This window comes from Telopea speciosissima, chromosome 11 (genome assembly GCF_018873765.1).
Source record: "Telopea speciosissima isolate NSW1024214 ecotype Mountain lineage chromosome 11, Tspe_v1, whole genome shotgun sequence".
Taxonomy (NCBI): Eukaryota; Viridiplantae; Streptophyta; class Magnoliopsida; order Proteales; family Proteaceae; genus Telopea; species Telopea speciosissima.
Window position 1 is genome coordinate 51,574,592 of NC_057926.1, and position 24,417 is coordinate 51,599,008.

At 40.8% G+C, this 24,417-nt stretch overlaps 1 protein-coding gene across 2 annotated transcripts in view; it reads left to right on the top strand.

The window, feature by feature from the left end:
* The window catches only part of LOC122645686 (mediator of RNA polymerase II transcription subunit 23), a 104,617-nt gene extending 81,268 nt beyond the window's left edge, over nucleotides 1-23,349 (top strand). For both annotated transcript variants that reach the window (XM_043839014.1, XM_043839015.1), the window contains exons 17-22: nucleotides 2,930-3,075; nucleotides 6,146-6,386; nucleotides 6,470-7,235; nucleotides 18,507-18,688; nucleotides 22,735-22,838; nucleotides 22,938-23,349. In XM_043839014.1, the coding sequence (XP_043694949.1) occupies nucleotides 2,930-3,075; nucleotides 6,146-6,386; nucleotides 6,470-7,235; nucleotides 18,507-18,688; nucleotides 22,735-22,838; nucleotides 22,938-23,139 (1,641 nt within the window). In that variant the 3' untranslated portion in view covers nucleotides 23,140-23,349. The remainder of the gene's footprint in view (nucleotides 1-2,929; nucleotides 3,076-6,145; nucleotides 6,387-6,469; nucleotides 7,236-18,506; nucleotides 18,689-22,734; nucleotides 22,839-22,937) is intronic.
* Nucleotides 23,350-24,417: the final 1,068 nt, after the last annotated feature.

Genomic DNA, 24,417 nt, shown 5'->3' on the forward strand with positions numbered 1-24,417 from the left:
GGCCAAGGCTTTTTTCCAAGTAGAGAGGGCTAAGGGGCAAGAGAAAAAAAGGTGGTTGATGTCCTCATTTCCATTTCAACAAAGAACATAAGAGGGGGAAACATGGATGTGGCAGTGAAGAAGAAAAGATTGGGTGGGGAGGCAATGGTTAAGGGTTCTCCAAACTTTAACGCTGTAGCGGGGGATGTGGCCTTTGAACCAAGGGGGAAAGGGAGAGGGGGGAGATCAGTATCCCAGGGAGATGATTATGGAGAGAGGGGCAGATTTAGGAATGCCAAAGAAATAAACCGAACGAGCACCAATGTAGAGGACTCTAATGGGGTGCCAGGGATCTAGCCAGAGGGATATAGAATCCCATTGCCCATCACTGAGGAGGTAGTTGAAAGGGCTAAGGGGCGAAGGAGGAGGATCTTGCGCCAAACCCAGGAGGGACCGGCGGGTTGGGGGACCGTCCAAATGCAGTCCCTCTTAAGGAGGTAGGAATAGACCTAGTTAACCCAAAGAGAATCATGCTTAGTGGAGATTTTCCAGATTAGCTTGAGAATGCCAGCAATATTGTGATCCCGGATTCTACGAATGCCAAGGCCTCCTTTGGATTTTGGGAGACAAATGGCAGTCCAGTTAATCGGGTGAAGAAATTTGGAAGATTCCTTTCCTTTCCACAGGAAGGAGCAAAAGAGGGATTCCATGGCAGAGATGGTGTGTTTGGAAGTCCATAAATACCACACTAGTAAATGTAGGAGGATTAAAGGAGTGATTTGATCAGAACAATGTTCTTAAGTAACATTTAACCCTAGGATTTTGGAAAAGAACAAAGAGATTATTAGATTGTATATAAGGTTAGCCATTAAAGGTAAAAAATGAGGAAGAAAAATCAAAGAACAAAGAGATTGAATCTCTCATGATTTAGAATTGAAATGAAGAGAAGTACAGAAAATGCAAACCTCGACTCACCACTGGAGAAACTGCTTTCCACACATGAACCCAACACACACGAAAAAGAAGGGAATGAAGTTTTGTCGTGATTTGAATGAAGTTCTCAACCGTGAGCCCCAGACATGAGAGATACACAAAGAAACGTGATCAACAGCCCTAAAGAGAGATGAAAGGTATAAAAACTCTGCATACCTCTACTAACTACCTCACATAAGAAGGGAAAAAAACACGATTCAACATAAACCCTTTACTTTTCCATCTATACTCAGATTCCATTGGATCCTTTTTTTTGTTGTTTTTGATGAATAAAAGATTCATTACCAAAGGAAAGAGAAGGGGGGGGGGGGGAGAACGAACAAATAACAAGCAAATTACAAGACCCTGCCTTTAGAAAGGGGGAGGAAAAGGGCTGAAAGAGGGAAGGGGAACAACCGCAAGAAACCTCAATAGACAAAAACTAGGAAGGCGGCGCACCGATAAAAGGCCTTAACAAGCAAATTCCTAACTACAACACGACTAACAGGCCCATCTTCAAGAAGGAGCATGTGCCAGGGAATGAGTGATCCATAGTGAAAGCAGGTTAGCCCACAAGAAAAAAAAAAAAAGCAACCCAGTGCACGAGGCTCCCGCTACTGCAGGGTCTGGGAGGGGCTAATGTACGCAGCCTTGCCCTCTGCTACACAGGAGAGGCTATTTCCAAGTTTTTTACCTGCAACCAACAGGTTGCAATAGCACAACTTAACCGTTGCGCCAAGGCTCGCCCACTAAACACAACTATTTGTCTCGGCAGAGGGCATGGTCACGGATAACCTTACGTGGAGGCAAAGTCTTCTCATTATTGAGTAAGGAATAGTCTAGGAGGGACCGCTTCTTGGGATAAGGATGGGGAACTAGTATCGCACAGGCGGTTGACATGAAGGTGGGGGGGATGAGTCGACAAAGCTAGCAGAGTATGGAAAAGAGTAGTTTGCAGGTCCAGTACTGGTGTAGAAGATGAGGTGATGGGGTCAGAATGGGCAGAATCCCCACTTGTAGTTGAACCTGAATTGGCAGTGGAGTGAGTTGTGGAATGGGCCAGGGTACGTAACATATGGATGACGCAATAGGGTTGCAGGGCGAACCATTGACTGAAAGCAACTACTCGACCGAACAGGTGGGGGGAGACTTTCGGCAAGAGGAGCTGCAGGTGTTGTTGACGGAGGGGTTGTCAACATAGTTGCAGGTATCCATTGGATACTTATTCTTTACAATTGAAAATATTTGTCCAGCATGCTCTCCCTCTTACAGGAGTCAAATATCCCCTTATTCCCTGCCCTCCTACCCGTGGTTTCTTAATCTTAAGTGGTCATTCCAATTGGTTGAACTTTAGTACAATAATTGATTGGTTTACCATCCTCCAATCTTCCATCTTTATTCGATCGCCAGGCTAAGAATATCATGCCACTTAAAGTCTTTTAAAACAATTAAAATGCTTGTTCCTTTTCATTCCTCTGAAGTTTCTAATAATTTGAAAGTAAATACAAAAGATATAAAAGAAGGGATAAACATCCCACTCTAAAAGAAGTTTTACAAGTATGTAGAAAAATAAATTGGTCTAAGATGGTCCTCCACTGATGCTTACAAGATCTTTGCATTTATATCTCTACACTGTCAATAGACTATTCAAAGAGAAGACAACTCGCATTTGTGCATATCCTGGGGACAGATTGCTTCGAGTCATGAAATTGTTTTCTTTCTTCTAGCTTGTATATCTAGTTTCGTGATGTTGTGCATTAAATTTTGACTCAGTGTGCCCCTTTTACAGTTTTTTAATTATCAACAGACATCACAGAATAGGACAATACGCTGTAAAATCACTTGGAAAAATATTCTGGATGATTCCTATGAGAGAGAATACATGTTTTGGATCTCAGTTTCTAATGCAGTTCTAGTGACACTTGAACATGGTGAGAGTTATGTTGTATTGTGTGTTTGAGCATTATTTATTTTGCAGATAAGTCTACTGGACAGACAAGAGCTTCAACAGAGAGTCAAATTGTTTCTGAATCGTGGGTCCCCAGAGCATTGGCTTAACTCTGGAATTTTTAAGCGTGTTGAGTTGCAGAAAGCTCTGGGGAATCATCTGTCTTGGAAGGATCGGTAATATTTTCCTAGTCTTACCTTTGATGAATGGAAAAAACCAGTTACATGCTATTTATGTCAGGAAATCAAGATCTACTTTCCATTTATCACTGATGGTGATTTTTTTGCTTAGTCATCTGATAACTACTACAAAATCAAGAGGCTTGGTATACAGAGTACAAATGTCTGCTTTGAGTTAACTTGTTTTATGATTGTACTAGTTACCTTTTCTTGTATACATATAATCTGCTTCGATATATCAAAGGCCTGGACTAGGGACCCTTAGAGTGTGGTAAATATCATCCCTAAAGTTTACAAGTCTGGATGAACATTATCATTAGTCAATGTATCAGTCCTGAACGATAGATATTGTTTTTTAAAGCAGGTATCGAGACAGGTTGATGGGTTGGAAACCTCTACTTTGATAGTTTGATGCTGGTGCCCAAAGGCCTTCTATTGGCCAGCTGGCATTGGTGTCTTCTCTATAAATGATTGTGAAAATTTTTCTAGAAGTATACTCAGGCTGATGTGTTGGTCTGTTCTAAGTGAGTGTTAAAGAAAAAAAATTGAAGCCATATTTCCTAGTCTTGAAAATATCTTTTCTGGAAAAGAAATTTTGGGTTTCTGAAGGATGAAGGACTGGAGATCAGGAGATGAAAATCGTGGTTTGAGCAGCTCATTGGGATGTCAACCACAAAAAATTTTGTGATATTCCTTTCATAAGGAAGGAGTGGGATTTGATGGTGTGATCACAACCTCAGGGTAAAGTAAATGTGAAGTGTCCCGAGTATACCATCAAGTACAATCCTGATGGTACTATCGAACGTCCCAAGACATGGCTGGTTGCGAAAGGGTACACTTAGACATACGTAGTCGATTATTTTGAGATGTTCTCTCTTGTTGCCGTTTGAATTCTGGTCATGTTCTCATATCTCTGGCAGTAAATTTGGACTGACCACTTTATCATATGGACATCAAGAATGCCTTCCTATATGGTGATCTACAAGAGGAAGTCTAGATGGAGCAACTTCCTGGGTATGTTGTTCATGGGGAGAATTCTACCAAAGTTTGCAGGTTACACAAGGCAATCTATGGGTTGAAACAGTCCCCTCGAGCCTGGTTTGATAAATTCAGAACTATTGTTACTCGATGTGGCGATACTCAGTGTTATTCTGACCATTCTGTCTTTGTACGGCACGAGGGCTCTCAGGTCACGATATTAGTTGTTAATATGGATGATATAATTACATCTGGGGATGATGTGTCTGGAATTGCAAGTAAAGTCATATCTACACCAGTATTTTCAGATGAAGGATTTAGGTCCTCACAGGTATTTTCTTGGCATTGAGGTTCTACGCTGTTAAAAAAGGGATTGGTCTATTACAGAGAAAGTATGTTTTAGACCTCTGATCTAAAACAGGTGTGTTTGCTTCCAAGCCTGTTGATACTCCTATGGACCCTCATCAAAAGTTCAGAACTGATGATGGTGAAGAACTTGAAGACAAACACCAGTATAGGAGACTAGTAGGCAAATTCATTTATTTGACTATTACTAGACTTGATATATCGTTTGTAGTTGGTGTTATTAGTCAATTTATGTAATCACCAAAGACGATTCACTGGGAAGCAGCCTGTTGAATCTTAAGGTATCTAAAAGGGGCTCATCTATAGAGCTCATCAGAGTGTTGATCTAGTAGGGTTTTTTTATGCTGACTTGGCTGATGCTAGTGGTGATAGAAGATTTACCACAGGATATTGTACTTTTGTTGGAGGAAACATAGTCACCTGGAGAAATGTAAGAATGCACAAACCCACCCTATAACAAAAAAAGTTGCCACACTAAGACTTAGTATAAGAAATGTTGACAACCCAAAATTCTGAAGTTTTAGAAGCCCACCAAGGTAGATTGTGCTTACTCCTTTCTACAACCATACAAGTTGGGAAACTGTAATTGTTGATGGCATGATCATGGCTAGGCCATCCAGAGGCTCCAAATGACAGCACCACGAATGAGAAGCCATAATCTCTTCCATCTTCTTTGAAATTGCCCATTAGAGGATGAACAGGTTGTCTAAAGACACCCAATTGATGCCTGTAGAAGCAATGACATCTCTCCAAATTTGAGTTGTACAAGGACAGCTTTAGAGGAGGTGAGATACTGTTTCAGCATTGCTAAAACAGAGAAGGCACTCATTGGGAAGCACGTTGCCTGTGGAAATTACATAATCAACGGTAAGGATGCTGTACCTATAGGTGGTACACAAGAAAAATTGAAACCTTGACAGGATAACCTTTAGCCTAAATTAGCCTCACTGGAAAGTCATTTTGATATTGCTTGTAGGAATAGATGCCAAATGGACTTTAACTGAGAAGCTACCATTGATTTCCTATTTCTATGTTCTTCTATTATGTTATTCTGGATTGCAAGTGCAGCATTCATGTAACTCTAAAAGAGCAATTAATTGATCCACTTCCCAATCATTAAGGTTTCTTGTAACTGTGGGGGCCCAAGTTATGCTACTAGGCTGCAAAACTATATAGTCATCCACTTGATCTTATTTATCAGATACAATGGAATATTTCGGAGAAAACCTCCCCAAGTGCTTGATCACCAGAAATCACATCATGCCAAATGGTAGTAAAGGTTACATTGCCCACTTTAATTCTAATTTCATTCTATAGAAGAGTCTCTATGATTCAGATACTACTCCATGGATCTGCGCATACGAGGAGTTAACCAACCGAGTTTTTCTATTATTTGGCTACAATGACTGACCTCCAAAGACTTTCAGTTTCTTCAGCCAGCCTCCATAACCACTTTAGAAGTAGATTTTTGTTATTGAACATGTATTCATGTGGTTCCTTATATTATCCCAGCTTTGAACAAAGATTTGACATATTAATCAGAAATTTTCTTTTAAAGCTTTTTATGAAGGTTTGATTGGGTTTATAAATTACTAGCTTTGTCCGTGTGATATGCTTTACATATTCTTTGTTATTGACCACCAACTCTTGCTGTGTCTTGATTAATGGATTGTAATGCTTCTGATAAATGTTTCTTTGCTAACTTCCTTGGGAACCCTTGCAGGTATCCCCCCTTCTTTGATGATATTGCAGCACGTTTACTTCCAGTCATCCCATTAATTGTATATAGACTAATTGAAAATGATGCCACAGATATAGCTGAGAAAGTCCTAGTTGTGTATTCCTCATTTCTTGCTTACCACCCACTGAGATTTACGTTTGTTCGTGATATTCTTGCATACTTCTATGGTCATCTTCCTAGCAAGCTTATTTTAAGAATATTGAATGTACTTGATCTGTCCAAGGTAAGGATGCTTTTCTTGTCTGCTTATGGCATGCTTCCTTTCTTCATTCTAGCTTCTTTATAATGACCCCAGATTTGCTTTAGATCCCACTGTCCGAGTCGTTTCCTCAGCACATTGCTTCATCAAATCCTGCTACCTGCCCGCCTCCAGATTATTTTGCAACTCTCTTATTAGGCCTCGTGAATAATGTCATTCCTCCTCTACATAGCAAGTCAAAATGTATGGGGGACATTTCAAATAACTCTGTTCGGGGACCACATAACAAGACTCCAGCATCGTCTCAGTCTGTGCCATCAAATGCATCAGAAAGCCAGAAAGCATTCTATCAAAACCAGGATCCTGGAACTTATACCCAGCTTGTTCTTGAAACAGCAGTAATTGAAATCCTCTCACTTCCAGTGCCTGCTTCTCAGATAGTATCATCACTTGTTCAAATAATAGTGCATGTTCAGTCAACACTAATTCAGTCCAATGGTCTGCAAGGAACTCCAAGTGGTGCTGGGCAAGGTTCTGTCCTACCAACTTCTCCTTCAGGTGGAAGCACAGACTCCTTGAACACCAGCAGATCAACTCCATCCACATCTGGAATAAATGCTGTCAACTTTGTCTCCAAAAGTGGTTATACGTGCCAACAATTATCTTGCTTGATGATCCAAGCTTGTGGTCTTCTATTGGCTCAGCTCCCTCCAGATTTTCATATACAACTTTATTTAGAGGCGTCACGTGTAATTAAAGAGTGTTGGTGGCTCACTGATGGTAAAAGATCGCTGAGGGAACTAGACTCTGCTGTCGGCTACGCTTTAATGGATCCAACATGGGCTGCTCAAGATACCACCTCAACAGCCATAGGTACTCTTTTGAACTCTTGCAGTTATTAATTATATGCCTAACCATGTCTATGATTAGCTGGTAAATCAGGATGTTGCCAGTTAGCTAATTAGCTTTTTTCGTTTTTAATAGTTTTTGTTTTCTTTTGCGGTTGAGGAGATTGGGCCAAGTTGAATTGCACATATTCTGAAAAAGTTCTGAAATGCCACAATTGAAAGCATGGAGAAAAATCTTGATGTTTTCAAAAATAAATTTAATATGCAAACAATGCAGAATTAAAAAAAAAAAAGAGGGGTGGAACATTTTGGACAATCTGTATTTTAATCTATAATATATTATAGAAATTATTAGATATATTTTAATTTAAGTTACATAAATTTATGGAGAAAAGATCTTTCAATGGCAGTGTATATAGGCTATGTTTATTGGTCATGTCTTTTCTACTACATGGGATGCTGAGTTGGCCATTCTGGCATTGGATAGATAGTAAGGGGCCTAGATTGGCCTGTGTGTCAATTTTCCAAGTGAAACTCGATCTTTTACTCTCACTATGTATTTCCATTTTCACTTTGCAATTTCAATGGTCTAACTGTCTCCAGAAAATATTATCTTTTGAAGCTTCTTTCTCCCGATGATGATATGGGTTTGGGCTGAAACTTGGCACATGACTATGCCTTATATGGACTGTTTCTGCACTGTTACAGTGCCATCTGTACTGCCACATGGCACGTGGAGATATCTCTCTCCCTATGTATGAAATTGTTGTGTATGTTTCACTGCAATTTTACATGGCACCCTAGAAAGGAATGTATCTGTGTGCAGCTGACAGGAGGCTGTTTCTGCCATGTGGTGGGCTGTCCTGGCAATCCCATCATTGGATAGATTAGGGCCCCTTGGATGACCAACATATCAAATTTGTGACTGGTCTCAACCATGTTGGCCGTGTATTGAGCTTTTTCCCTATTTATTCCAACGGTTAAACTAGTAAATGTGTGATCTTGCTGTTGTGATAGTTTGGTAGACAGAAGACCATTGGGATTGCCCATATTTTTAAATCGTAGCAAATTCAATGATGCGGTCCACCATACATTGGATCTTTTTATTTAGGCCACATATGTTTCCATGTATAAGGTTTGTAAAAGGAAAATTTTACTTGTAAAATTGGATTTTATGCTTTTTGTTTTGATGCAAGTAACATTTTCAATGGTCCTCACCCATCTCACTTTATTTCAGTGTAAACATTTGATGTCCAAAGTGAGAGTAAAACTTTTAACTTCTGTGTCAAAGCGGAAATAAGAGAGCAAGTGGTGACTTGGTGTCCAATTTGGCAAAGGATCTAAATCGGTTCCGTCAAAACTTTGACAACTTATTCAAGCTTCTCAGCCAAGACAATGAACATCAGAAAATCCTCTTCAAAGCTTGATATTTATGAGGATTCATTTCCCCTGAACTTGCTCCATCTACATTTCCATTGGACACTCCCAACTATGAGATCTGGAAAGTCATCACCAGCAGCGAGCGTAAGGTCCGACACAACAAAAAGGATGGAAGATGATGGGCCATCCACACCACCGAGTGATGTGAGCAAGTTTCCAGGATTTGATAAATCAGTGATGGTTTCAATCAGCTAGGAGAAAGAGACAGGTAGAAAACACAGAGCACAAGGGAGAAAAGGAAGATGATGATGGTTGTGGTGGTTCCATGAAGGACCCTCATGTTAGATGGCCTATTTGATTCTACTAGTGAACATTACATGCTTTTTTATGCAGTCCTTCAGGGTCATCCACAATGCACATGGGTTGTGGTTGATCCTTGTTAAAGTTTCTGTTTATGTTTATTTCTTATTATCTACTGTAGTCTGTAGGGGTTAAGTTGTTTATTTCCCCCAAGGCAACCTGTTGCCGTGTTAGGGAGTATGTCAACCAAAAAAGGGGGGAAAGGTGGGGTAAAAGGGAGGGTTGGAAATGAGAAAATATGAGGTTATGAGGGAAAGGAAGATGAAGAGGAAGCAGAAGCAGCGGAAAAAGAGGACTGCCGCAGCAGTAGTTGCACTGTGCCACTGCTACAGCTACTACCACCACAAGAAGACGGTGGAGGATGAGTAAGGGTACCTACATGATGTCATAGTTGTGAAGGCGTCGCCTAGGTGTTCAGGCGCCTTGGATGCGTTTTCCATTTTGCAAATCTGTCTTTGACATCATCTCCATCATCCAGCATCCAGTCATCTGGCATGGAGGCAGCAAGGCATCAAAGAGTGGAAGAAGACAAATCTTCAGTCTTCTCTTTCCAACCTATCATATTTCCTATATATTGATGACTAAGGAAACACTTATTTATTTTATATGTAAGCCCCAATCTATTCACAAGTAGAAGGAACCAAACTCGTAAATTTATACAGAAGTCCCTATTAAAAAATTAGCACCAAGAAGGAGAATCCTTAATATTTTACAGCTTAACCCACCTCTTTATATGTAACGCCTCCGTCAACTAAGCATTACCCAGGACCCTGACCTCAACCTTGGTTTGCCTTGTTGCCATGACAATTTGATGCAGATAAGTCACCTAAAGGGCTTATTTTAGTGGAAATAAGCCTTAGGTTGGGTTATGTCTGTATTGGCCTTTGGTTCCATGTGTTTGCTTTGTAATGGGCCACTTTTTTTTTTGGGTGAATAAAAATTTCATTACCAAAAGAGAGAAGAAAGAAGAATTACAAGGGCCCCAAAACAGGAGGGCCTAATCAGCCAGCCTAAGCATTAGCCGGAGCAACCAAGGAAACATTGGAGAGACCCCAGGATTGAACAATGGTCCTGTTCCTAGGGGTGTCTATACAAGAAGAGGAGTGAAGTGAAGATAACTTCGCTTTAATTTCAAAGGAAATGGAGTCCCAAATCTTCTGGTAAGGCCGAGAGTTGGAAGTCCATTTTCTCAAATTGCGCTCCATCCAAATATGGTTGAGGGTAGCATAGAATGCCATCTTCTCGACCGCATCACAAGTAGAGGAGCCAGCAAAAGTCATATCAATCCAAATCCATTCTCTAGAGAAAGGAAGGATACATCTTCGGGCAGGCCAGCATTTGAGGAGAACACCCTTCCAGATTGCAGCTGCAGTAGGGCATTTAAAGAAGAGATGATTCAGGTCTTCAACATTGTTCCAGCAGAGGCAGCAGGCACGAGAAACTAAGATCTGGCGGCTACGAAGAAAAGCTTGAGTATGGAGACAGTTGTTGAAGGCTCTCCAGGCTGTGAAGCAGTACCTAGGAATGTGATGCTTAAACCAAAGGAGTCTATGCCAAGGAACCAAAGGGCCTTTCAGACGAATAAAATCCCAGGCAGCCTTGGAAGAGAAGGAGCAAGAGCTGTTGGAGGACCAAGTAACACAATCACCTCTTGAAGCAGCCCTTCTAGTGACCAAGTGGAGCTCATTCCAGATAGGAGTGAGGATAGGGCCAGATATTGGAGGAGCCCAACCATTATGGTCAAGAATATCGACAACCAAACAAAGTCTATGAAGGCCTGAGGAGTAAATGGATCTGGGGGTAGCCCGGTGAAGAAGAATTCCCATAGGATGCCAATTGTCAAGCCAGAGGTAAGTAGATTTACCATCGCCAATGTTGGAGCGAATGACTTCAAGGACCAAGTGACGGCTGGCTAGGATTTTCCTCCAAACCCAAGAAGCATCAGATGAAGCGGGGGCAATCCAAATGGAATCATGGCGGAGGGGACCCAAGTAGATCCAATCCACCCAAATGCTCTTTTTTTTTTAGGCTATCTTCCAGAGAAGCTTGATGATACCAGCTGAGTTCACTTCTGTAATACGACGAATGCCTAACCCTCCTTCCTTCGTGGGAAGGCATACAACAGCCCAACTCAAGGGATGAAGGAACCTTGAGGAGTCAGAGCCCTTCCAAAGGAAGGAAGCCATAAGAGCTTCCATAGCCTTGATAGTAGATTGAGGGAGCCCATAAACACCCGACCAGTAGATATAAGAGGCTTCCAAAACTGATCTAATGAGGACCAACCTGCCAGCATAAGATAGAAGCTTCCTTTTCCAGAGATGAAGTCTCTTCCGGATCATATCCAAGAAAGGAGTGCAATGATGAGCAGAAAGTCTAGCAGGGAGCAAGGGAATTCCCAAGTATTTGATAGGCAGCTGACCGTCAAGGAACCCAGAAATGGCAAGGAAGGCAGCTTTGTCAATATCAGAAACTCCAGCAAAGAAGATGAGAGTCTTGGAGGGGTTGATGCGAAGGCCTGATAGCTGTTTGAATTGATGGAGACAAAGCAAAATAGACTCTAAGGAGGCAATCGATGCGTTAAAGAATATCATCAAGTCGTCTGCAAATGCCAAGTGAGTGAGCTTTAGGCCTTTACACTTGGGCAAAGGAGTGATGAGCTGCTGGTTAGTGCAAGTCTGAATCTGCCTAGAAAGGATTTCCATGGCAATAGTAAACAAGTAAGGGGAGAGAGGGCAGCCTTGCCGAATCCCCACAGAAGCTCCAAAGTACCCTGCCGGACTGCCATTGACCAAAACTGAGAACTTTGGGGAAGAGATGCAAGAGCTAATCCAGTGAACAAATGGCAAAGGGAACCCCATCTGAGTCATCACTTGAGCAATGTAGTCACACCTAAGAGAATCAAAAGCTTTGTGGATGTCGATCTTCAAGAGCAGCGACGGAGAGTGATTCTATCTATCAAAACCTCTGACAATATCATTACACAGAAGGATGTTATCAGAGATGTTCCTGCCAGGGATGAAAGCTGTTTGGTTATCACTCACCAATAGGTCCACCACACTCTTGAGTCTTCTAGCAAGAATTTTAGCAATGAATTTGTATAGAAGATTGCAAAGAGCAATGGGCCTAAAGTCATTCATGGCAATAGCACCTTCCTTTTTGGGGATAAGGCAGAGGAAGGTGTGGTTGATCCCATTGACTTGATTGGGATTAAGGAAGAAGCTCTCAATGGCAGCAATAAGGTCGACTTTGATGATGTCCCAAGTAGCTAAAAAGAATCCCATACTAAAGCCATCCAGGCCAGGAGCTTCATTGACCTTGAGAGAGTGAATAGCTTTCACAATTTCCTCTTCTTTGGGGATAGCACTTAAGGAATCCAAGAATTCTGGAGCAATGAACTTGTTAAGCAAGTAGTTAGGGATAGGAACATGATCCTGTTGAGGCCCAGAGAAAATTCCTTTGAAGTGTTGAACTGCTAGATCCTTAATATCCTTAACTGTGTTGGCAACAGAGCCATCCTGCCGAGTGAGCTGGACTATAGAGTTAGCATTAACTTTAGCTTTGACAGACCGATGAAAATATGCTGAATTAGAATCACCCAAATCCAGCCACTTGATTCTAGATTTTTGCTTGAGAAAGCTTTCTTCCCTAGCTAGCAAGGAGGAGAGCTGGATAGAGATCTCTTTTTCTTCGATAGCAAGGGAGTCATTGAGCAAATCAGACTGCAGCCTAGTTTGAATGGAAGCAAGTCTGTCTTTACATTCTTTAACTTGAAGAGTAATGTTGCCAAAGATGTTAAGATTCCAGTCCTTGAGGACAGCCTTGACATTTTTGAGCCTCTTGGAGAAGGCTATGAGAGAGGTGGAGAAGGCAAGGACAGGCTTTTGCCAAGCTTTAAGGACAACCGGGAGGAAGGTTGGATGAGATGACCACATGTCAAAGTATTTGAAGGGTTTGGGACCAAAAGAAGTAAAGGGCTGGATAGCAAGAGAGATGGGAGAGTGATCAGAGATGCCTGGGTTTTCTAAAGAAGCATGAGAGGAAGGGAAGGAGTTGAGCCACTCTTCATTGACCAGAACTCTGTCAAGTTTGCTGGCAATGCGACTGTTTCCAGCCCTTTTATTGCTCCAGGTAAGGGGAATCCAGTCCATCTGAGATCATTAACAGCTATATCCTCAATGCATTCATTAAAAACATTCATAGCATCCAGGTCACAACGATCTCCCCCCTGTTTTTCATGACTGTAACGGATAATGTTGAAGTCTCCTCCTAGACCCCAAGGCTGGGACCCAATTTGGCTAGCAAAGGATCTGAGATCAGCCCATAAAGAAGTCCTAAGAGCAGGACAGTTTTCAGCATAAACAACCAAGAAGAAGAAGGAGAAATGGCCCAAGGAATCAGAGAATTTGGTATGCAGAAATTGAGAGGAGGAAGCAGAGAGGGAAATAGAAATTTTTGTGGGGTCCCACAGAAGCCAGATACGACCATTGGTGTGGTGGTTGTAGTTGGAAATCAGAGACCAACCAGGAGCAATAGAGGCAAGGATTTTGGAAGAGTTGGGCTCCTTAACATGGGTTTCCAGGAGGCAGCAAAAACTCGAGCGAGATGTTCTAATACGCGAACGAACAGCAGCCTGCTTCGCGGGAGAGTTGAGCCTGCGAGTGTTCCAAACAGTGTCGTGGATCATTGGGACAGAGGTTGCAGGGGCAACGAAGGCTCGAGGAGCCTGGTCAGCACAGCACGAGACCTGGTTTCACTATGGTGCCGCCGACAATAAGAGCTACTGGTGGGAGCAGAAGGTGTGGGAGGCGGAGGGAGGAGGTCATGAGGTAAACCAGGGGAGCTGAGAGAAACTGGTGAAGAAGATGATGGGTTCAACGGACATGGGCCAGGTCCCAAAAGAGAGTTAAGTAAGACCCGCCCAAGAGGAAGAAGAACTTAAGTTGGGGCAACCTGACCCAGAGGAGGAAATGGGTTAAGGGGCAAATGGGCCAGGGTTAAAGGAACCCGGTTCAAAAGGATGAGCAGTCAGCGTTGAGCCCAAATGGCCACTTGGAGGCGGAAGGTCAACTGGAGAGGGCCCCACCTGATCCTAGTCAGCAAAAGTTGGTGACACAGGGTTCGATAAAGTAGGAGAAAGTTGAGAAAGGGTTTCTCCGTTAGCAGGCAGGTGCGAAACGCAATCGCCAAAGATCAAGGGAGTAGCAGAGCATTTCAAAGGAGCAGACGTCGACTTTGAAGCAAGAGCAGCAGCGTTTTCTAAGCGAAAGCCTAGAATAGAAGACTCGACAGCAGGATCTTCTGCCATACGCAATCTGCTGCGAGGAAGTATCTCAAACTATGGTTTCTCGAGGCACGAGAGGGGCTCTGCGTCTTCAGACGAAACGATTCTGGCCATCAGACCAGGGCTTCTGCATCGACTGAGACAGGTCCTTGGTGCTTTTCGATGGCTTCTTCTTCTTCCATCGCTGATTCCGGTACTGGAATCTGGAGCGTGAACGACCACGAGAGGCAAAACGAGCAACTATGGAGTGGAGATTTATCGCCTCGGCTCCACCATTAGGCAATAGCGCAGACCTATCCGTGGGAACTCCAACAGAGCTAGCAGGTCCAGCACCATCCAAAGGAACAGAGTTGCAGCAAGGATCAGGGACTTCAACCACCAGGGGCTTGGCAACAAGAGTGCAGTGCTGGGAGTCATGGCCAAAGGTTTTGCAGACCAGGCATTGAGGAGGCAGCCAATCATAGTGCACTTCCTGTTCAAACGAGTAACCCTCACCTTCCTTGACAGTGATGAACGCTGGGAGAGGCTCATCAGCCGAAACTTCAACACAAATTCTCGCAAAGGCTAGACGATCCTTCCTACAAGTGCGCAAATCAGAAAACAAAGGTTTTCCAAAGGCTGAGCCGATCAGACTAAGGCCATCTTTGCACCAGAAATGAAGGGGCAAGCCTGGCAGAGTAATCCACAAAGGAATGGAGGAAAGGTCCAGACGCCTAAGCTGAATTTGGCGAGTCCATTGACGCAGGAAGATTGGCCTTTTACCCACCAGCCATGGTCCTCCTTCCAGGGCACGGGACTTGTCTAGAGAGGAGGAGAATTTAAAGATGAAGAACCCATTGTCTAGCAGAAAGGTATCCAGAGTACCTTGAGGGCGCCATTGCCATTTAATGCATCTAAAATGGGGGTACAAAGTAGGTTTACGAGATTAGGCTTAGTAGTAGTGTTATTAGTTTATTTCCATTCCTAGTTCAAGTAGGAATGCTTATTTATTAGTTGTCTTTCATTTCCGCAACATTGTAATAGCTTAGTACCACTCTTATTCATAGGGTATGTTTTAAGTTTTTCTTGTTTGAGTAGGAGTTTATTTTCAGTCTATATAAGCAATGTAAGCTCAAAGCCATGGATACAATTTGATTATTGAAGAAATTGAGCTGCCTTTTGGCCAGAACTGTGAGAGATGGTGTGGGTTTGATGCCTTAACCTGAGATAGGTTCTTCTTCCCTTCTTCTTCTTGTTTATGCTCTGTTTTTCTGCAACTGAATACTGTTTTGAATCTGTGATCGATTGTGGTTGCTGGGTTGTGATTGCCCTTTGATTTTCAACTGGGTTGTTCAATCTCTCATCTATTATCATACACCCATCATCAGGTAAGATCAATCCAGTGTGTAATTTCTGATTTATCATTCAATCGCATGCTCTGTTTTTTCCCCAGTTTCAGCCAAAGTTGTTTACCCCATAAAACCCTAATCCAGATGTTCACCCGCAACTTTAGGACAGTATAGCCTCTCACCTTAGACCCCTACTCGACCACAGTTTGGAGCCCTTCTGATTTCTGGTTTGTGAGATATTTAAGAGGCTCTCTTTTGTCTGTTTTCACTATTTCAGATTTGGGGATTTTCAGATTAGCTATAATTCAACCATCTGATTTCTACAATACTTTAGGGATTTGAATTAAACTATTGGGATTGAAGTCTGATCCAAGTTTCAAGCCAATCCGTTGGTTGGATTGGATTTAATTTAGGTTTCACTTTTTAGTGGGATCTCTGCCCTTGAGATCATTGTTTCCTAAGTTACTCCCAAACCGCTCATCGGATCATTCCTATCTTTTGAAGGGTTCTTATCCTTCCTATTAATTATTGTTTCCTAGAGTTTGATGTTATTCTGAGAGGTTTGAGTTTTCAGTCAGTTTTCAGGTTCTATGTGAGTGGGGTTTTTGACTTGGGATCCTAGGGGGGGGGCTTTAGAGTTGTTCCTACTTACCCTTGCACCACAATTATATGCCACTGGGTAATCATCTTGTTGACAATCAATAACATCCATTGTTAATTGGTAAAAGTTGTTTTAGACAGGTCAACCTGATAAGCTTATCAGGGTGGCTTACCAATTGTAGCCACATGACGAGATGATGTGGCAATTTTGAGCATTGGATAGATCAGTCTAGGTTTGGATTAGCATACATCCTTCCATTTTTCACCCGTCCATGTATGCCATGCACCCTCCTGTAGTCCCTAGATTTGTTTTATAATTTAATAAGGTCAGAAGCTGTCTTTTATAGTTTGAGAACAATGGTTACACAAGTCTTTTGCCATTTAGGCAGAGAAATATCATGCAGAAACAATGTTGGATGGAGTGAAGCCATTATTTGACCATTTCTTCCCTTCTATTTCTCAGGCTTCTGATAGTGAATAGAGGGTATATTAGAAATCAGCACTGTAGAAACAATTCTTAGATAGGGAAATTATCAGCGACACCCCCTCCGATAGCCCGTTAAATTAATGCCACCCCACTAAGCACTAAAATATCAATTTTGGCCAAAAAACTAACGGGGTTAAGTGAGTCTAATGCAAATGACTAAACTACCCTCTACATTAAAATGTGAACAACCCAGCCCCACCCCACCTTCTTACCGTTACCAGCACACCGGAGAGGGGTATCACCAGGACGGAGGTGTGCAGGTCCGGCATTAATGAGGTTCATGAGCCCAGCACGGCCATAGAACTTGGCGAAGAAGACACAGGCATCTGCTTGGGATTCTGGGTTGTTGATCCATTGCAAGTAAGGTCTGATGCTGATGGCAAGGTCAGTGGTTCCCAACGAAGCCTCAGCCATAGCGGAACAGGGGACAGAAGAGCTAGGGTTTTGGATATTGGTATTGGATTTCAGAGGAAGATGGGTGGCGTAATGTAAGAGGCATTTAAAGCGATCAATGGGCTCGGATAGCTATTGGACCTCGGAAACAAGACGTTGAAGTTTGCAGATGGCAAGGTCAGTGGTTCCCAACGAAGCCTCAGCCACAGCAGAACAGGGGACAGAAGAGCTAGGGTTTTGGATATTTGTATTGGATTTCAGAGGAGACGACGATGATGATGAAGAAGAAGAAGAAATGAGACTGGGGTTGGGATTGTGGACACATTTAAGCCGCAGGGCTGCGTGACAATTATATCCTGTCCTCTATATGACCGTAATTCCTCAAAGGATAAGATTTAGGGTTCGACAATATGGTAAAGCAGACCAAAGCAGCTCTCATTGCCAAGGTTGCAGAGTCCATTACCACTTACAAAGAAGAGAGGGAAAAAGAAGAATAAGAAGAAGAAGAAGAAGAATAAAAAATGAAATCAATACTACTACTTCCAGGCTTCCAGCAGCACTTTTAGGAAAAAAGGAATATTATTAGAATCAGAAGAAATAGAAATGGTGGTTAAGGTTAAACCCTTGTCGTTTCGTTTCTATTCTTAAACAAAGATAGAAGGTGAGAAATGGGTATAACACTATGACAGTTCAAGAGAAAGAAGTGTGTGTAAGTAACCTCTTCCCATCCTAAAAACAACGTTGTAGCTGCTGATTTCTCCGTCTCTCACAAATCAATCCTTAATCCCCAATTCGATTTCTGCAACTTCACAACCCTAAAATCAGAAAAAGAAGAAGAACCAGGGAACCTTAATTCTGAAACCTGCTAAAAAAGGAGGAATTTTTTTGGGGGAAATTGAAGGAAGAGAAGGCATGGTGGGGCGGGGGGAGACTGAGAGGGTGGTGGCGGGTGCAGGGGAGCGAGAGAGGGGAGCGAGAGAAGGAGGGCTGAAGAAGGGTGGTGGTGGTGGTGGTGGTGGTGGTGGCGGCGGCAAGGCAGTGTGTTGCATCGGAAAAAACAGCAGAAGAAGAAGGAAAGAAAAATCAATAAAAAAAATAAAGATATTGAATAAAAACAAGGGCAGAATAGTCTTTAACAAAAAACTAACCTGCTGACATCACTAATTAACAGAATAAATGCTAACCCCGTTAGTTTTTGGGCCAAAATTTATATTTTGGTGCTTAGTGGGGTGGCATTAATTTAACGGGCTATCGGAGGGGGTGTCGCTGATAATTTCCCTTCTTAGAAACTTGTATTGAACTGCATTCTCATTTTTCTGTTATTTGTAAGCAATTGTTTGAATTTAGCTATTTCTCACATTTTATGGATTAAACTACTTCCTTTGTTTTTAGCTGTGGTTGTCCACTTGCCTTCCAACCTGAAACTCACTCTATTTTGTGTTATCTTTTTTTTTCTTTAATCTTCAGGTAACGTAGTTTCGCTGCTCCACTCTTTCTTCAGCAATCTTCCACAGGAGTGGCTGGAAGGGACACATGCAATCATTAAGCATCTTAGGCCACTGACATCTGTTGCAATGTTGAGAATAGCATTCCGTATTATGGGTCCACTGCTCCCAAGGATTGCCTTTACTCGACCTCTTTTCATGAAGGTACACGTTTATTTTTTATCTGCTCAACCGCTTGAAATAAATCTTTCTTCTCTTTTGCTGAACTTAAGAGGTGGCACTGAACCTATGACCTCAAGGCTGCACCACAAAGAACCGTTCAGTACTTAAGTTATTTTCTCAATTATGTAATTTTTCATTTCATAAGAAGAACGGTTTCCAATTTTCATGTACTGAAATTGTTGAACCAATTAATTCTAAAGGAAAGGATAAAGGAAAACCAGACGTGTGTTTCATTCAGTTATATGAATGGAATATTGATACCTTAACCGAATATCATCTATTTTCATTTTTTGAAAATATTATAATCAGTGCTTCCGCTTTTTTGTTGATCGGTGAGAGTGATCCCACCAGCCTCTAAGTTGACCAGAAAATGCGAAGGCAATCATATGGTAAAATAGTTATCTGAATTACCTCTGATATGACAAGCATTTGCATAGTTTATCATATTTTTACATAATTGGATTATCTGGTGGTTGGTTAAGCAATCAATTCTCTGTTAGTTCAGAAATATTATTTATAGTCTGCTTCGGGTAGTTTGCAAAACCAATTGAAATGGAGTACAAGACTAATATTGTGACAAGAAGAAAAGCCCAAAGGTCACCACTCTGAAGAGAACTGCTCAGTCGAATAAGCTACCCATAGGCAAATCTTGCCTATGTGTAGCCTCTGCCAGAGGGTTTGCTGATCTCTTCCTTCGCAGAAGGAAAAATTCTCCCTAGATTTGAGGGACCTAGCTTTCCTTGTGAGATGAATATATTTCCATGATGTCTTCAATCACTAGATTTCATCCAACAAATAACAAGGACCAATACTCTAATCATAATTATGATGAGGCATGTTAGGCTGAAACAAAACAACACTAACAAACCTACAGAAAACAGAATCTCAGTGAATCAAAACACAGCTGAAAATTTGACTAATTAGAAGTCTCAAACAATGAACCTGATGAAGGTATGGGGGTGCTTAAGCGGCAAAATATCGAAGAAAGTAAACGGTTGGATGATGAGAAACTGATGTCGACAGAAATTAGAAACTGAGGAAAACCAGAATTTAGTAACTTAATAGAATATCCATAACTCAAAAACTACTGGTCAGATGCCTCTCAACTTCTAAGTAGTAGAGCTTGAAGAGAAGACAATATCAAAATTTGGAGTCCATCCAATGGCTAGATTGGTAGAACTGAAGACACAAAATTCCTGAAATCAGAATAGAGTGTCACAAGAATCTCAGGACAGAAAACATAAAGGAAACATGCAGAAAATTAGGTGAGGAATACTAGCAATGATAGAAAAGAAGTAAACACAAACAAAGGTCAGAAATCACCCAGGAAGAGCCCACAGTAGAAAGAGAATACCTGCTGGAATGTCGCAAAACAGAAAACAAAGAAGAAGAAAACAATAGAGAAAGAAGAAGAGAAAGATATGGCTTGGTTTCACCATCAAAGCCTGCGGTTGGGCTTCACCACTTTGGCTGCAACTGAATCACCACAGTGCACACACTCACATAGAGTTCTTTTTCCGAAACATCAAATCTATGGGCTAGCTGCCCCTTCCTCCTCTTTATTTATAATAACCAATTGCCACAATCATTGTTATCAAGGTGGCAAGGCAACTCAAGGCAGTGGAGGGGTGCCTAAGCACTTGGGCGATAAGGTGCCCGCCTAGGCGACCAAGGCGCCCAAGTATTATTTATTTAGTATGTTACAATCTGTATCTTATATCATCAAAAATCAACATTAAACCACATCAAGTCATCAAAAATCAACATTAAGCCACATCAATTCATCAAAAATCAACATTAAATCATATCAAGTCAACAAAAATTTATATTAAACCACATCAAGTCATCAAAAATCAACATAGAACTAGAAGACAACAGAATTGAAGAAGCAAGCTATTGGAAGTTTGAAACAATTGAAACATACAGTTGGTTTATATTGTTCTTTGAATTGGTCATTGTCATGGTATACCTAGTCTCACATTTGGTTTATACTGTTCTTAGAAAATATGATCTTATCTATAAGTAATTAAACCATAGTTATCAATGTGTGGCCTAGGCAACACCTACGCATCCAAGCTCCTTGGTCGCCTTGGGCACCTACGCGGGCGCTTTGCCGCCTTGTTGGTGTTGCCTTGATTTTGGACCCTCTCTAACGGCATGGTCACCTTGCCGTCTTGATAATTATGAATTAAACTGCCTCTCGATTTAGAGAAATGTTTTTGTTCTCTAAGAAGTTTGACTGGTCAATTGATTTTATTTTTACAAGAGACTTCTTATATTAGGTAGAGCACAAAACCAGTTTTCCAACAAATCCAAAAATGCTGTCAAAAGTGCTCTGAATGAAAATATTTTTTAGATATCAAAATAAATAAATATTTTACCACTCTTTTAGTTTTTAACAATGTTTTATCATATTAAGATTTATGGAATTTTTAGATTTGAAACAAACCCCAGCATTAGAAAGTTGAAAATTTCACCTACCATCGAAAATCCAGTTTTTGTTCTTGAACTAGGGGTTGATTTTTTATCCTTTTGGAATTTGATTTTTTAACTATTTTTTATTGGATTCAAATAGGGGGATTTTGTTTATTTATGACATAAATAAGGGCCAAGGCATTCAATACCACTAAGGGGACAACCGCCTAGACACCTAGAAATCCGCCTGTGTGGGGTTACTTGGCTGCCAAGATATTTAAGAACTTCTAGAAAGAAGATCCCTTGCCATTACAAAATTAAAAACTTACGAAAGTATGAAGAGACTCTTAGTTGCTACTACTTTTAGTAACTAAGAGCTTATTTCAAGAATAGAAACTAAAACAAAATAGTAACTAGGAAAATTGTACTAACTCCACATTCGGCAGCAACATGGGCCCATAATCATTTAAATAGGAATGAAGGTAATGCAACTACTAAAAGATAATTCCAGCTATAAGTTCTTCACTCCACACCACCTTTCTTCAGTGGGGCCCACACAAACTATCACATGAACAGTATCACGTGGACAGTACCGCATGAACAGTACTTCTTCCTTGAATGCATCAAATATGTTGCCTACCATGTGATAATAAAACCTCTGGACCTCCAAACACTTTGTTCGACTCTGCCATTGTTGAATCAGTAACTGCAATGAACCCTGAGAACACCAGAACTAAGAAAGGGGGAGTTGCCATCAAACTTTAGCTTGATGATATTAGGAGGAAGGGATCCACAACAGCTGGATCTGTGTAAGAACCACCGAAGAGGAGGCCACTAGATCCCAATGTCTCAAAAAGTGATCTTTTGGGATCCCATCCCAGTAAACACCTCTGTAATACCTTGGGTGCTTCAAACAAGTGCTTCACCCCTCTTTTGTTTTATGAATTAGAAAGATAGGGCCTGAATAACTCAGTCGAAGAAATTGAGATTTTGGTTATGAAATAGCAGTGAAAGTTCAACTAAACTAGTTGTTCTACAAAGAGGAAAAGATAAGGTTACAGAGTCACTGAACCGATACAAAATCATATAAGGATTAGAAAGGGGGGAAATATTTTGCAGAAATGTAATAGAAATGTTGGAAATGGTTTCTTGGCCATTGGTACTCTTGGCACCCATGGAGGACTCCACCCCCATCATATTGTGGATTTTTTCCCCCTCTAATCATATTGAAAATGTGCTTCTTGGTCATGTCCAACCTAAAAAAAAACAAGTAAAAATATATATATATATAATAAAAATTTATTAATTTTAGGAAAATAATTTGAAACAATCAGAGCCTTGGGAAAAAGTTGGAATTTTTCTCTCTTTCCTGCAGGTGATTTCTCTATTCTTCTTTCTTTCCTCCGTCTCTCATCCTTCATTTTTTTTAAAGCAAGAAATAGATCAAGTTTCTAGGGATGTCACAAGCATGCCAGTGTGCCACATTTGTGAACATGGCTGGAAAATGTAACACGCATGTTTTTTGTGTTTGCATAATTTACTGCCACATTTTTTTAATGATGTTTTATAATTCCTTTTCCTGGTCGGAATATAATTATCTTCTCAACTGGCAGACTTTAGCCTTATTACTTAATTCAATAAGTGATGTGTATGGGAAGAGCTCACAACCATCTAGTCCTACCGAGGCATCAGAAATAGCAGATCTCATTGACTTCCTGTAAGATCTTTTTCTTCTCCATGACTCTTTCTCTTACAGTTTTTCCAACTTTATAGCCTTTGGAGTTCTTACATGGCTTTTTTATTGTTTTTTCTTCAGTCATCACATTGTCCTGTATGAAGGGCAGGGAGGACCTGTACAGAGTAGTAGCAAGCCTAAGTCAGAAATATTGACTCTTTGCTCAAAATTAATGGAGTCCTTGCGGCCAGATGTTCAGCATCTTCTTTCCCACTTGAAGACCGATCCGAACTCCTCCATTTATGCTGCAACCCATCCAAAGCTGGTTCAAAATCCTTCATAATGGTTTTGAATGCTTTACATTTTTCTTATTCTGATTCTCCTTGGTCTTGGACTCGCTGTTGAGCAAAATGATGAGTGTTATGGCTCACTTTTACACAAGATGGAGGTGCTGTTTAGGGGATGGTTATTGACGCATACCCTTGGTTAGGTTAAGCAGTTTCAAGCATGTTTCTCATCATTTTGCTTACCAGTAAGCCAACTTTGTATTATGTAATGTCCTTTCATGACAAAATACAGTTAGTCTCTCGTGTAGCTTGGGATGGATGTAAGGTACTGTAGCACAAGTGTTATCATGTAAAGGGCATTCATCTGGTTGACCCTGTAGATGGTCTACTTGTTTTTAATGGATGGGTCACAGATAGTTACAGTTACTTTGAGTTGTGAATCAATTTGTAGTTTCTTTAATTGTCATTAATGTAACAATTATTACTGCCTCTGACCTGCAGTGATTCCCCCTTTGGAAAAGTCTGAACGGTGTGCTTATTATAAACAATTCAGGCTGCTTCTAGTTATACCACCATGTAATATTCCATTGGAGCGTCTTCGATAACAAATAGTGATGTTGTAACCAAAAGTGTATTGCTTGATCTGTTGCTATATACTCATTTATTTCGTTTGCGATGTTTAATTGATTATTGATGCATATCTCTTGTTTTCAGATGAGAGGTACTCCAAGTTCATTATTTTCTCGACTATGAAGTTTCCTTCACATCTATAGCCCTTTTCTGATAGATATGATGTTGGTTTTATTCCTGCTTTGTAATCTTATCTATGGGATATTTGAAGGGATCTGAAAGTTGGTTTCATAATGTTATAAAGATTACTACAATTCTCTACTAAATGTGTGCTTTCTATGTTAAGAATTCCTTTCCTTGCTGTTTTTTCTTTTGATTAATATTTCTTTATCTTTTTTTCCTCTGCTCCTACTTCAAGAACAAGTCTTCTTATACAAATTTCCCAAAAATCCTTGTGAGAAAGAACTCAATAATGATGATAAGTGTAAATTTAAAGCGTTCATTTCAATTAAAACTTCCTCATAAGCATCAACTTACATAACTAAAGATGAAACTTTCCTTCTAATACCAACAATAATTGCATAACTAAATTACTTGCTATATGGTTGGATTTTTTTGTAATTATTACAAACATAATTTATTGAATATAGTATAAATATTAAAATTCACTTTTCAACCGAAGTACTTAGATTTCAGTGGGAAATTATGACAATATGGTAAAACTACTTAAAATGTACTAGTTTATTATGATATTGATCTTCTTT